The sequence below is a fragment of the Augochlora pura genome, chromosome 5 (genome assembly GCF_028453695.1).
Source record: "Augochlora pura isolate Apur16 chromosome 5, APUR_v2.2.1, whole genome shotgun sequence".
NCBI classification, from domain to species: Eukaryota; Metazoa; Arthropoda; class Insecta; order Hymenoptera; family Halictidae; genus Augochlora; species Augochlora pura.
Genome location: NC_135776.1, coordinates 10292586 through 10306657, shown reverse-complemented (window position 1 = coordinate 10306657; position 14072 = coordinate 10292586). Strand labels below are relative to the sequence as shown.

General features: G+C 31.7%; 2 protein-coding genes and 1 non-coding gene across 7 annotated transcripts; 1 reads left to right on the top strand and 2 right to left on the bottom strand.

Annotated features, from left to right (window-relative positions):
* Positions 1-76: 76 nt before the first annotated feature.
* Trnaq-uug (transfer RNA glutamine (anticodon UUG)) lies at positions 77-148 on the bottom strand. Its single transcript has one exon. It is a non-coding gene; the product is annotated as a tRNA-Gln (tRNA).
* A 1053-nt stretch (positions 149-1201) lies between these two features.
* On the top strand, positions 1202-10205 carry LOC144470414 (uncharacterized). Of its 4 annotated transcripts, XM_078181497.1 has the most exons (9): positions 1202-1707; positions 1781-1923; positions 2018-2041; positions 2925-6361; positions 6468-7005; positions 7073-7297; positions 7577-7703; positions 7838-7909; positions 8011-10205. In XM_078181497.1, the coding sequence occupies exons 1-9, from the start codon at positions 1614-1616 to the stop codon at positions 8538-8540; spliced, it is 5190 nt and encodes a 1729-aa protein (XP_078037623.1). In that variant the 5' UTR covers positions 1202-1613; the 3' UTR covers positions 8541-10205. The 4 variants fall into 4 exon arrangements, 3 of the variants coding, with proteins under 3 accessions (XP_078037623.1, XP_078037624.1, XP_078037625.1); XR_013494119.1 differs by lacking the exons at positions 7838-7909; positions 8011-10205 and adding an exon at positions 7385-7480; XM_078181498.1 differs by lacking the exon at positions 2018-2041.
* Positions 10206-10350: 145 nt separating this feature from the next.
* On the bottom strand, positions 10351-12829 carry LOC144470417 (WD repeat-containing protein 13). 2 transcript variants are annotated; one of them, XM_078181507.1, is made up of 5 exons: positions 12132-12829; positions 11886-12060; positions 11145-11818; positions 10770-11062; positions 10351-10690 (listed from the first exon to the last, which is right to left on the bottom strand). In XM_078181507.1, the coding sequence occupies exons 2-5, from the start codon at positions 11965-11967 to the stop codon at positions 10444-10446; spliced, it is 1296 nt and encodes a 431-aa protein (XP_078037633.1). In that variant the 5' UTR covers positions 11968-12060; positions 12132-12829; the 3' UTR covers positions 10351-10443. The 2 variants fall into 2 exon arrangements, with proteins under 2 accessions (XP_078037633.1, XP_078037634.1); XM_078181508.1 differs by having other exon boundaries at positions 12222-12829.
* Positions 12830-14072: the final 1243 nt, after the last annotated feature.

Below are 14072 nucleotides of genomic sequence, written 5' to 3'. Positions count from 1 at the left end.
ACTTATTTTTATATTTCATTGTTTATGTAATCAATATATATTTTTGTAATTGAATTGTATTAAAAAAAATGTTCTTAGGTCCCACCGAGATTTGAACTCGGATCGCTGGATTCAAAGTCCAGAGTGCTAACCATTACACCATGGGACCATATGTACAAGTGCCTTTCATTTTTACTATCTTAAACTACAGTTAATAATTTCGGACAATATAATAATTTAATACATATGGAAATATACTTCCATAATTGTTAATTACTTTTAGAGCATTTTTTTATACTTCCTTTTGTCATTATTATTTATTCTAACTTATGTAATTTATTATAGTAATTAATTTATTTAAAACAGTACAGATATATGACAATAAGGAAATATATCGTGTATTCAAATATTAACCAATTACACATTATAATTTAGTTACATGACTAGTCGATACGAAAACAATTGTATAATGCGTTTAAATAATACGCTTATTATTTTATAATGAATAAGTGGATTCAATTGCAATCATTAAATAATATGTAACAAAAATTACAATTACGATTACATATTATGTTTCTCCAATAAATAAACACAAAAGTAAATAGTTTATATACTCATGTTTTTCAATTGACAACGTGCAGAGTTGGACAATATTTCATTAATGATTATAGTTAAAATATTTGGTAATCAATTGCAATTAACGATTAAAATAATTATTGATTTGAAAATTAGATATAAAATTAATAACGTTGCTGTAACAATTTAAATAATCAAAATAATAATATGTGTTGCGTGTAATTTAGTGAGAGCGCATAAACCAAATATAATTTTGATTGAATTTCGATCAAAGTCTAACAATTAATGATTAACAATTAATATTTGTAATTGGCAATTGATAATCGGTAATTAATCTGTACAATCGCAATTGCTAATTAATGAATGAATCAATCGCGATTTTAGACAATTACTAATTTCTTCCGAGTGCAGGCGGTAATTAATTGAATGACTTTATATCGACTGATATCCCAATTCTATAATCACTTATTATAAGATGTAGCACTGATCGAAATGTCAGAGACTGGAGCAGTATATATATATATATTTATATAAGAATATACACATAAATACATATACGTATGTATATGGATTCATATCACTGCATTGGATGTAGAGAAAGAGAGAGAGAGAGAGGGAGCGAGCGAGAAGGAGAGGAGGAGGATAGAGAGGCAAGAATAGAACTGGGTTTGGCAAGCGTGGTGATTTTACACCTACCTTTTAACCGGACCGTGGCTGATTGTATTGTATCCATTTCACGATACATATCATGCTTGGCCTAGGTGGTTTCCCTAAGAAACGTGTATTTCTGTTTTACATATTATTACAACATTTTATTGTCGCTGTGACAGAGTCATTTAACAGCATTCCGTACGATCGAAGCTAGTTTTCAATAAAGTGTAGATATACTAGAAATATGAGATTACGGAAAGTTGTGATATGTATGTCGTAAAATTGTAACGTGCTGCGACTTAATAAATCTGTCAACTTTAGAAATTACACTTTAACTTCGATCAATCTGAAAACTCCAAGAATGACTTAAACGGATCGCGATCATTATTAAAGAGCTTCAATGCGCGATGGTGGATATTATATTATGTTGGATATGTTGGCTGTTTTGGGTGGGACTACCGACACTTACAGCTTATCCTATATCATCTTCGATACAAACAGGTATGTTCATGACCTGATCTAACGTGCATTTTAATGACACTCAATAAATTGGAGGTTATTTTGTTTGCAACAGATCTTACATATATCCATACTACATCAGGATGGGAACGATATTGGGTTCAATATATGATTGCTGTTTTAAGTATAACTGCTGCAGCATTTACTTTAGTTGGATGTCTTTGTTGTCGAAGACCTAGAAGACCGAAAGGATTCCAGGTAATGTATTGTCATTCTCAACAATTTATATGACAGATAAAAGTCATAAGATTGATTACTGTCTCAAGAATGATACATACGTTTCTAATTGTAGGATACAGCAGAAAAGTACAAGCAGGTAATATTGATGATACAAACAATGTGAATTTTGGAGCATTAGAATTAATTACATAGATTTTGGAAAACTTTACCATTGACTCTTTTTATTCGAATATTTGAAAGGAAATAAAAATAAAGTAAATGATTAAAATTATTAAGTATTCGTATGGAAAGAATCATATGATAGTAGGAATTTAATATCTCAAAATTTAATTTGTACTTTTAAATGTGCAAAAAGTCGATTCTCTTAAAGTTAAAACTATGTGTATCGAATGTGTAATAAATTTTGTTTTATTTTCATTATTTTAAGCATTTGCACGATTAGTAGCAAAATATATATAGAGATATTGGCTGATTCTAAAATTGTGAGTAGAGCTGATTGAGCGCGCTAAAACGAGCAAGAAAATGAATATAAATATTTATCTGATATGACCTGATTTTCCAATTAGAGCCTGTTGTGTATTTTAATTCTGTTTATTATATCTTCACAGAAATTACTTAAAGTAATTATCTCTAGTTTCGACGCGATTGTAAACATTTCAGACCATATTGGCTTTATTGAATGCAGCTTATGCACTTCAAAACTTCAAAATTGCATTGTTTCTATGGAAAAGATTGTTGTAGTTAAAAATCAAGAGCGTATCAGTTATATGTTTACATGTACTTCTTTTCTTATTTTAATGCGTCGGATCAAATTATCCTGCACTTTCCACATGTTATGAATTATTTTGTATACGTATACATTGCTATAGATGTTGCAATCAAAACTGTGTCTACATATACGGATATATTATATTCTGTAGTATGTAATGCATCTTACTTGTTTACTTTCTAATATGCTTGTCTTTGTTTACTTTTGGGAAAAGTAATCCAGTAAAGATATTGAATATTTTATATTTTAGGAATTCAAAGATGGAAACAACGTTGGACCAGAGTCTGCACTTGAGCACACTATCGAAGGATTAGAATTAGATGTTCCCCGTATGTTAACTATTGCAGATAGAGTTCAGTTTGAACCTCTGCCTGTAGATCATATTATATCTGGATCTAAAAATTCTTCGAAACTTAAACCATTACCACTGTCGACATCATTTTTTGAAGAACGCGATTCTGACCCTAATACTTTACCAGAACACTGTCACGATTGGTTCGATGCACAAGAGTTATCTGTACCTAGAGAGAAGCTAAAATATTTGAGAGAGTTAGGTCATGGTTGGTTCGGAAAAGTTGTAGAAGGTCGTGCAGACTTGGAAGAATGTAAAAGGATATCAAAGAATGGAGGTGTAGTTGTAAGGATTCTCACAGAAGAAGCTACCACAAAAGAGAAGGCCTGGTTTCTTGGTGAAGCAACGCCATATTTAAAGCTACAACATCAAAATATTTTGACTTTGTTAGGTCTTTGTCTAGAAACCGACCCGTATTTATTAATATTTGAATCATGTCCAGTAGGTGATCTTAAACGGTTTCTATTATCAAATTATGATTTAAAATCTCAGAATGCACTTATTAAAGAAAATATTCCAATTCGAATGGCACTAGATATCGCAGCTGGTTTGAAACATATGCACGATTATGGGTTCGTGCATACAGATTTATCTGCAAGAAATTGTTTAGTAGCATCGGATTTATCAGCAAAATTAGGAGATTATGGGATTGGTGTAGAAAAATATCCTGAAGATTATTACGTAGTAGGAGATCGAGCATTACCTATAAGATGGTCAGCACCAGAAAGCATTGAATGTACAGATACTACTATTGAAACAAGAGAGATTACACCTCAAGCAAATATGTGGAGTTATGGTATTTTTCTTTGGGAAATTGCTACTTGGGGAAGCAAGCCATACAATGATAAAAGTGATGAGCAAGTTATTCAAATGCTGTTATCTTTAAGAGCTGATTCTTTGCCAAATGGTACACAAATATTACAGACCTACTTAGAAGGTTGTGCATCAAATATAGTTCAAGCAATTCAGTTATGTTTGGAGTCAAAACCACAAAAAAGATCAACTTTGGATGAAGCTAAGCAAATTCTTTTGAACGAGTACACAGATTACTTAGACTTTGATCAAAGATGGGAAAGTTTACGAGTAAATAAAATTAAACACATTCGTAGTGCTAGCTTACAAGATCTTAGAGGTAGTATTGATTCAGACTACTGGACTACGATCGTTGATGACACACCACGGCAATCTTCGTTTCGTCTTGGACCATGCGAACCAGTAAAGAATGTACCAAATGTTAAAAATATAGTTGTTCACCATGAATCTAGTTCTGAAACTGAAGAAGAAAGTTGGAAAAGGCAAATTGAACAAGAAGTTTATACAGAAAAGGTGAAAGAAAAATCTAAATCTGTCACCGATCTAATGGTACTTGTTCATATTGATCTTGATTCTGATGCAGAAGTGTCAATGGGAACTCAAGTGTCAGATAAATGTGTTAAGAAAAAATTGCCAGCAAGTGGCAGCGATAGCGACATTAGGCATAGTGTTCATACGGATGAATTTGATGAAGCATTAAGAAAGTTACGAGATCCTTTGCCAAATAATACTTCTCATAAAGTCAAAATGTTAGACACTTCGGATAGGCCTAAACTACTGACATTAACAATGGATCAGGGTCAAACTCCAATTTTAAGATTATCATTAGATGATGATGAATCCATCAGAGAAAACAGTACTACACCTATTGCAAATGCGAATGTGGAAATTCGTAGTGATAAACATGTATTAAGACTTCTATCAAAAGGAAATCCAGATTTACCCCTTCTTCGTTTTGTACCTGATGTTGCATCTTCTTGTGAAATGTTACAGGAAAACATTGAATCTCAATATAACGACGTACCCAAACACGATAACAACGATAATAGTTACTTCTCTAATAATTTTTCTGTTAATTATGAAGAACTTGAAAATCAAATAGTTGATGTTGAACTATGGAATCATGCATTGGATTCTGCTTTAAAGAAGAAAGTTCCTGGTTTTCTGTATGAAGGTGAATTCAATCAATATACAGAGTCTGCCTCTAAACAAGAAAGTAACGATGCACCGGAATTGATTGTAACTGCTATACCTACAGTAAATACACCGCAATGTCGAACGAACTATTCTACATATAATGCGAGTGATGAATTTTCGAATGTCGATGATATTGACATGGAACAACAATGTATACCTAATGACGAAGAAGAGGAAAGAAAGCAATTATCTACTCCAGATGATGAACAAAGTTCTGATTCTGGTTTCAGAGATAAAGAATCTTGCGAAGAAGAAGAAAATGTTTGCTCATCCTCGGTTCCTGCATCTTCTGTTAATGATTCTACTATAAACACATCAACATGTACAGAAGAGCAACAATTACAGATTTTATTTGAATTAGACGCAATACTCGATGCCGAATATTATGCAACATTACAAGGTCCTGAAAAAGTAACAGAAAGCTTGTCTCTTGTTAAGTGCACAGGTGACAAAATGCTTCAGGTAAATGATGAGGAATCTGATTCCTTGAAAACTGTAGATACGATAGTCGAAATAGAAATTTGCGGTGCTGAAAATGTTAATCCAACAGAAAATGATATCTTAAAATCAGTTTCAGAAGGTCAGGAAAAAGTAGAAGCAGAAATTTTACATGAACATGAAGAACATGTAGAAGTAAGAAATTCAAATAATATTAACATTACTTCTCCAATGAAAAGTGCAATCCAGAACTACAGAGTTGTAGACTTAGAAACTCATTCTGTATCGACGGATATACAATGTACGAATGAAGTGGAAGAAATCGAGAAACTTGACATTGAAGATGAAATTGAAAAATTTGACATTGAAGATGAAATCGAAAAATCTGACACTGAAAATGAAATTGAAAACGAAAGTAAAAATAAAAATAAAATTGAAAGTAAAAATGAAGATACAAATAAATTTGAGAACGAAATTGAAAATAGAAGTGAAACTGAAAACGAAACTGAAGATAGAAGTGAAACTGAAAACGAAACTGAAGATAGAAGTGAAACTGAAAATAAAAAGGAAGCTGAAAACAAATATCAAAATCAAAATACAAATATAAATGATGAAGAGGAAGATAGTTCTACAATGAGTTTACGTAGCGATAATTCTTATGTATCATTTGGTATGGAAGAAGAGTTTGTGACAGCAATTCGAAATGAACTAAGAGAAAAATTGCCTTGTGCTCAAATGTCTGTTGTAGAGCCTTTAGAGATGCACGATGACGATGATAATCCTTCTCTATCTACTGATATAGAAAGTAAACAATGGGATGATGATGATGACAATGATAATGAAGAGATGTCAAATCAGGGTAGTGGAGGAGTGGGTATCTCAATAAGGTATCTATTATACTTATAGTTACTTAATTAAAATATTTTTTAAACACGAATTAACTTAATTATTTATTTATAAATCCACATTAAGAACTATATTTATCATATACAGGTATAACATATATGGCACTCCACTAAGTCCAATCCAAGAGGAACGAGAAAGTACTCTTACATCAGAGTCCCTAATGTCAAACTCTAGAGATACATCAATCACTTCAAGAGAACCGGCTGTATCAGATGATGTATTGTTAGTTGATACTCGGACAAACAAAATGGTTTTATTAGAAGGTTTAGGAGAGAGATTACACGACGATGAACGAGATACTACCAATGGAGATCTATCTGAAGAAGAAAATTTAGACTATAATTGTTCGGTAGTACGTTCTCGCGATGAAAGATCACATATTATGATTGGCAGCGGAGTGGCCCCTTTGCCTAGTCCTGAAGAAGAATCTAAATGGCAACAATTACCTTCACCTTTTCCACTTCCTTTGCCTTTACCAGTAGAGGACGGATTAATGTCGACAAGTTTTGGAACTGAACACGGGTGGGGCAGCCAAGATGAAGATGAAGAAGAAGAAGAAGAGGAAGAAGATGATGAAGATGAGGATGAAGATAACAGTTCTAGTTCCGGTGAATTTGTTTGGAAGGTACTTTGATATTTACGTGTTGAACGTAAAGCGATTTTCAAACCCGTGATAATTTCATATCTTTTAGAGGTACAATGAACCACATGTTGAACAAGTTCAAACTCGAGGCATGTTGGCAAGTAACAGTGAAGGGTCAGCTGTTGATATCGAAGATGAGATGGATGCAGAAGAAGAGGAAGAAGACGAAGGGGAAGAGGAGGAGGAAGAAGAATTTACACCCTCAGCTTGGAACGCAACGTTAGCTCCGCATCGTTCCGCATTAAGATCTCCAGACAAAACATTAAAATCTGGCGTAAGCTTTTGACAGCTGTTATTGTCACTACTTTTTCTTAATCTAGCATAGACATTTATAAATTTTTGTCCTCAATTTTGCGGCTAGGACGATTCGGTAGGTGCATAGTTTGTTTGTCATAGAGTAACGTATATAATTTTAATCTTCTTCTGATGAATGTTTCTATTGCAGATTTAATTTGAGGTATTTAGCAAATGTACTTTTTACATATTAAATATATGTTAAATATAGATATAGCTTAACCATTTTTATCGGATCGACAATGTGCGATTTGTCCAGGATCAAAAGAAGAGTGTTTGGTTCAAGAAGCAACGCTATCACTGCGTATACGAATATCCGAAGGAAACATTAGCTACCGATACTCAAGGAGAAACATCTACCACCTGGGAGCCTACTTCATATGCTGGTAATGTGTATAATAAACACATTACCTTAGAATATTGTAGTAACTCAACATTACCCTTAAGTAATATTTACGTGCAAATATAATTTCTAAGAAGATAATTTCATTTTAATAGATATGTATCTTTTCCCTTTCAGATTGGGAGGAAATGCTAGATGAACCACGATTAGATCTGTATCCGTTGGATTATGATGATGGTAACCATACTGGTACGTGTTACTATTGGCACTATTTTTTATATGGCAAAGTCTATGTAAAAGTCATTCTTTCTTTTACTCTCTATCTCCCCTCGTCTCCCTGGTTTTTTTAGGAAATGAGGAATTTTTTGTGAGCAGTTCAAATCGTCCATTTCAATTTCAAACTAGTGACAGTAAATATGTAAGTCAATTCTTTCCTGGTGCTTCTACATCAGCTAACGAAGAAACAGATGAAGTAGACGGTGGTCATCGAGGAGTACAGCAGGATAGAATGGAATTGATGAATGATTACGGCCACGGTCAGCAACATCAGTTAGGAGAACTCAGACACACTAGAGATCGTTTGAAATTAAATTTGTCTACGAACGGTACACCGTCTTTTGTTGTTAAACAGTTAAAGGAGGATGATATTGAACAATTAGAAGAGAAGGATAAGGTCATGGAAACAGCAGAAAATATAAACTGTACTCAGAATCAATACATCCTATCGAACTCCTCGAACCATGATCTTTTACCAATGGTGCCTCTCCGTGATATTCGACAAGAGAGAAGTCTTGATCCAGCTTCTTCAAAAAGTGTCCAATGTGATAGCCAGAGAAATGTTGAACCCACCGACAAGTGCAGTGTTTTAATCGACGACTAACATATTGCAAAGCCAATTGTAAATTTTTGAAGGAAATACTTTGTCCAAAGTCCGTCCGAAATAATTTCTTTGCAAAATTACAATGACCTCACAAAACCAACGAGATCATTGTATGTAAATTGATTCTTGAATATTATATATAAGACTCTATATGTACATAAAATGTAGCAACTTTTTATTTTATGGCTGAAATTTCATCGATTGTCCATAGTATTTCATAGTTAAGTATGAAATTTTTCTTTGCTGTATAGAAATGTATCAATACAAATAGAATTTAAGATTAACATAATTTTTTATACAATTAGCTTCGCAGCGATAATGCAGATTTGAATCGCTACTCTAATAGTTGACAATCGATTTGTAAAGGCTATATTAAAACTATTGAAAGGTTTCGTTTTGCGTGTAAATATTGATTAAAAATTATTTGGTACATAATTGTTATATGAGGATTAGTGCCTGTGTAAGTTAATGTTATTATTTTAATTGATGATATGACAATTATTTGGATTGATTTTTTGTTATTGTTATCTTTAGATATGATATGTTTCATTGTATCATATTAACAAGAGAGTTCAGGCAACCCATAAATTTAAAATATTATGACGCTTTGCATACAAGTATGGTAATTCTTAATACAGACCCAATATTGGGAATTAAAATAAAATTACATTCGTTCCAGCGATAATTTCATCTTCTAACATTATACGCTATCATAAATAAAGAGTAGAATTTTGTTATAGATACATTACTCTACTTACACATGAAGTCTTGCGATTTCTGAATTCATGGGTTTTCTATCTGTTGTAAGATTAGACAAGTAAATAACTGCTCTCTACTTTAAAAGTATTACAATGTACAACAAGAAATAGTACATTGATTCGATGTCGGGTTTTTAGATAAAGATTATATTATTGAAACTTGAATAATTTTTTTATAAATACGTATTGTATTGACTTTTACCATTATTAGAACTGTGATTGACAAATGAGTGCACTTTTACTTCAATTTAATTGATCAAGTTAGCTCAGCCAGATTAAATAGCACAAAAAATAATAATCATGTGCTACGATATTTTGTTATATCTTACTTTTAAATAACATTTTGTAAGCACCTAAAGTAGCCTTTTTAACATTTTTAATGTTTAGATAATTTTTTACAAAAAATGAGGACGCTATAAAGTTTGAATGTACGAAAGTGCACAAGAAAGAAGGTATTTATAATGTCAATAGAGTATTAAACATTTACTCGACGAAGTACAGATATTTATTTGAGAATATTCTTTGTAGAAAATGACAAATACCAATGATACATTAATAATTATTAAGTGATTCACATACGAGATACTTTGTGGAAAGCTTTCAATATTCCTATAATGAAAAAAATGGCCGTATAAATGCAAGATAGATTGCTATAATAACTAAACCCTCCCAAAATAATGAATTAACATATTTGGTACTTGCACTATCGCATATTATTCAGAGTAATATGTAAAATTAAGAAATTCGCATTCTATAATTACTGTTACTAGCACAACAATCATTACGTGATTTTTACTATTAGGATTATTATTAATACCGCTAACTCAGTGCTCATTATAATATATAGAATATTAATAGAGAACAATTAATATATTGTTATACAGAACAGAGACTTAATTGCTCAGAACATGCGTCTCATTGTTATTATTTCCTATACCATAAATTACCAACTCCGTGACTCTTTACATCAGGGCTCAAAATGAACGTTACAGGGACGAATTATTTTCGTAGACTGCTTGGTAGTGGAACGAAATAATGTTCATGTAGTCAGAAAAAAGTTTTAATTCTAAATTGTATTATAAATATTTAACAATAATCTGTAACATATATATTTACATAGCAGAATTTTACATTTTTCTGAAAAGTTATATATGACGCTGACGATTCCGCCACACAATAATAAGTCCTTGATGATCTGCAGATGCAAGGAGAGATTCATCGTAATTAAAACATAATGCAAGTGTTGGTGTAGCATGACCCTCGAGTCGATTAATTTTTACTGCCTTGCCCTGTCTAGCCGAATCTAGTAAATGGATTGTACCATCCTCTGAACCAGTAGCTATTAAACATGACTCCATTTGAGGGCCAAATGTAGATCTAACAAAATACTGTCTGTAAAGGAAGAACAAAATTATATTTTACATCCTGTACCTTAATTAGTAGTCTTTAGTATAATCATATTATAAATTACTTATGCTTTATTGGATATTTAGTCCAAAGTGATAAAGAACCCTGATTATCAGTGATGTGATATAATAATATTGCATTGCAAGCACTGCTAACTAAAAGTGCTGGCCATGGAGCATTTTTTGAAAACCATGAACGCCACGACAGACTTGTTATCATACCACCAACTTCTTGTACTCTACGTAACTTCGTTAATCGTCCAGTTCCTGGTTCTAATTGAAATGACATAATAATTCCTCTATCGTTTCCAGTCCATATTACTAAACCACCGCTACCTTCGCAAGTCAATGATAAAATCTACATGAAAGTAGAATACGTTAAAACAACATAAAGTTATTGGATATTTATATTTTTTGATTAGAGGCCGAAGAAAACTAACTTTCCCTCCAATTTTACAAGATCCACCACGTGTGTATATACCGGTAGAAATATTTAAGACTTGTACATATCCTTGCGAATTGCCAGCCACAACCAAATTGTTGTTTATAGGTATAAATCCACAACATAATACTTCAGCTCTCTGTTGATCCTTAACTTCTCGTAAGAAAGCTGGACTAGTTTCTATAGCAACATTCCACAGCCTTATAGTACTATCCAAAGAAGATGAAACTATAAGATCATTACTAATACTCCAATCTAGCGCAGTAACTCCTTTCTTATGACCTTTCAATAATGCGATTACTTTAGGTGGTGTACTGGTAGTCTCGCATATCGATAATAGTCCATCCAACGATGCACAACACAATCTTGATTTGTCATTATTTGCAAATTTTAGCATTGTTACAGGTGCATTGTGTTGATCAAAAACATGATGCACTCCATCGAATGCAAAGTTCTCAGCTATAGATTTTCGTTGGATACTACATAATTTTGTTTTGGTTTCCGACTTTTCTTCTTCAGTTGTATGACTTCCAAGACTATTTTGTTCCAAACTTTCGCCATATCGTAGAAATAATAATTTTGCTCTTAATTTCAAATACCTCTCACAAACTTTTGGATCTTTGCAAAATTTTTCTTTCAATAACTGATTTCTACGTCGTATGTAAAGCATACCTGTAATTATATTATTTATCAATTTAAATATTGCATTTTTATATACAAAATAAATAAGTATACAAACCCAAACAAGGTAGCTTGTTTACACGTTGTGCATTATACTTAGCATCAAGAGCGAATATCTGTTGATGACACATAGTAACCATTTCATAATATGTATTTAAAAATTATTAATGCATTACATTACGGTTCTAATATTGTTTTGATAACAAGAACAATATTCCAGTGATATCTCTAACCTATTAACAACAATAATCTTAATAAAGGATATTATAAAAATGTTAATTTTAATTTTTACAAACAGCAATACCCAATATTTAGATACATTATCGTCTAAAAGAGGACTTGGGAAATATTTTTAAGTAGAACGTTTCGGTATCATAATATTACTAAAATTAACCTTTGGATGAAAGACTCTCTAAGAGTCTGCGCAGCATTCGTTGATGACAGTAAAGTAGCAGAAACGAATCAGTTTTACGTCCTACTGTTTCAATTATTTAATAATTTCATAACAAAGTTGAAATTGTAATTTTTTACTCTTGATTTTTATCTGATACATATTATTGTCCGTTGTATGTACATGTTACACATTTATCGTCATGGAAAGCATTCCTTAAATTTTAACCCACCTCTTACACGGCATTCCGTATGTGCGACTATTTAAAATTGATATGGCTGAAGTTGCTAGATCTACCAAATCTTCGTTTCTTGTCATTCGATCTGACAAGAGAATAATGCTAGAAGGATCCAGTATCAAATCTAAGGATATTTTGACTACAGAAACTTATCGATTGAGTCGTTAATAATGTTTTGAACATTTAAATCATTCTAAAAGTCAAAACTCAGTTCAGTAACCAGAGAATAGATTTCTCTCCCAAAGCAACCTTGATTATTTTTGTCAAGCGCGTGGTGATTGGTAATGAGTATATATTTTCTAGACGCTACTTTACGCATATCATTTTTGTTTACAATTATTCTTGACAATGTACACGAAGGTTAAGGTCGTCTAAGCTGTTTATTCAAATATCACTTTTACCAAAATTTATTATATAAGAATTTGATACGAATATGTGCAAGAATACATTTGTATGCATGTGTAAGGGAGTAGTGTCCGTTATTTTTTCATAGTCGCATGCAATTAGCAACGCGATAAAGTCGTTTAGCAAATGTTACTGCAAAAATCATATAATAATCTAGGCAATATCCGTTTTTTTTCGAGTATTTGGCTGCCCTTGAGTTACTTGACTAATTGCCGAGTTCCTGACATTCTGCATTTGTGAATAGTTTTAATGAATCTATATAATCGTTACGTCCAATGCGTCAACATCTTAATAGTTAATGACAAATTAAAATTTAATATCATAAGAATAATGCGATTCCGTTAAATTTCGATATTTTTAAAGTACTCGAAAAATTCGATATCGCTGCATTAAAAGGCACTTCTATACTGAATATTTAAGTTCGGAATCAAAAATATTACATATAAGATATTTGTATGTCACAGGTTTTCTTTAATACATTTATTTTCAGATATTCATATTTATACACAGTAGTAGCTATTTTTGTTTCTTTTAATTATAATATTAATAGCAGTAATGGCATAATGCATCTTGCATTTTCGTTTTATAGATTAATACTTGACAAAAATACAAAAATTATTAATGTGTAATAATTATTACGAGAACAAACTGTTTGATCAGAATTTCACATTTCGTTTACATATTTTCTTCCCTTAAAATATTTTGCATTCTTTTCATTACTTTATTTTGTTACACGGTATAGTTAATATTTTTACCCGTACACTCGACTGAGCATACAGAATTGAAAAATATTCTAAAATATATACTGATATGAAACGAAAAAGTATATGTATTTATTCTGTTAGTCGCATTGTTCCGACTACTCCAACATGTCTCGTTCACGAGTATATTCATGTGCATAGTATCATTGGATGTTCAAAGTAATTAAAAAAATTTTGTATTTTATTCAAAGTGACATAAATCGTTAAAATATACCTTCGATTTTAGATGATTGATTAAAGATTATAATGCAATACTTTGTTTTCGTGGGTAAAAACAAGTTTTACGATTAATACTTTTAAAGGTCGACAATGAAATATTATAAAAATTTATGTTCCGAAAAATTATTAAGAATCGTTTAACTACAATTGGCAACATATTTGACAACCATTCAAAATCGTACGTATATTTATAAGATTTACTTTTCAAGGAACATTATTGTGAACTTATTA

Bases quoted from the DNA above. Each gene is read 5' to 3' on its own strand.
- LOC144470417 (XM_078181507.1), bottom strand. From the start codon at position 11,967: ATGGTTACTATGTGTCATCAACAGATATTCGCTCTTGATGCTAAGTAT. The intron at 11,819-11,885 runs GTTTGTATACTT...ATATAATTACAG, and splicing joins AAACAAGCTACCTTGTTTGG to GTATGCTTTACATACGACGT. The intron at 11,063-11,144 runs GTTAGTTTTCTT...ACTTTCATGTAG, and splicing joins CTTGTAAAATTGGAGGGAAA to ATTTTATCATTGACTTGCGA.
- LOC144470414 (XM_078181497.1), top strand. From the start codon at position 1,614: ATGGTGGATATTATATTATGTTGGATATGTTGGCTGTTTTGGGTGGGA. The intron at 2,042-2,924 runs GTAATATTGATG...TTTATATTTTAG, and splicing joins CAGCAGAAAAGTACAAGCAG to GAATTCAAAGATGGAAACAA. The intron at 7,910-8,010 runs GTACGTGTTACT...TGGTTTTTTTAG, and splicing joins TGATGATGGTAACCATACTG to GAAATGAGGAATTTTTTGTG.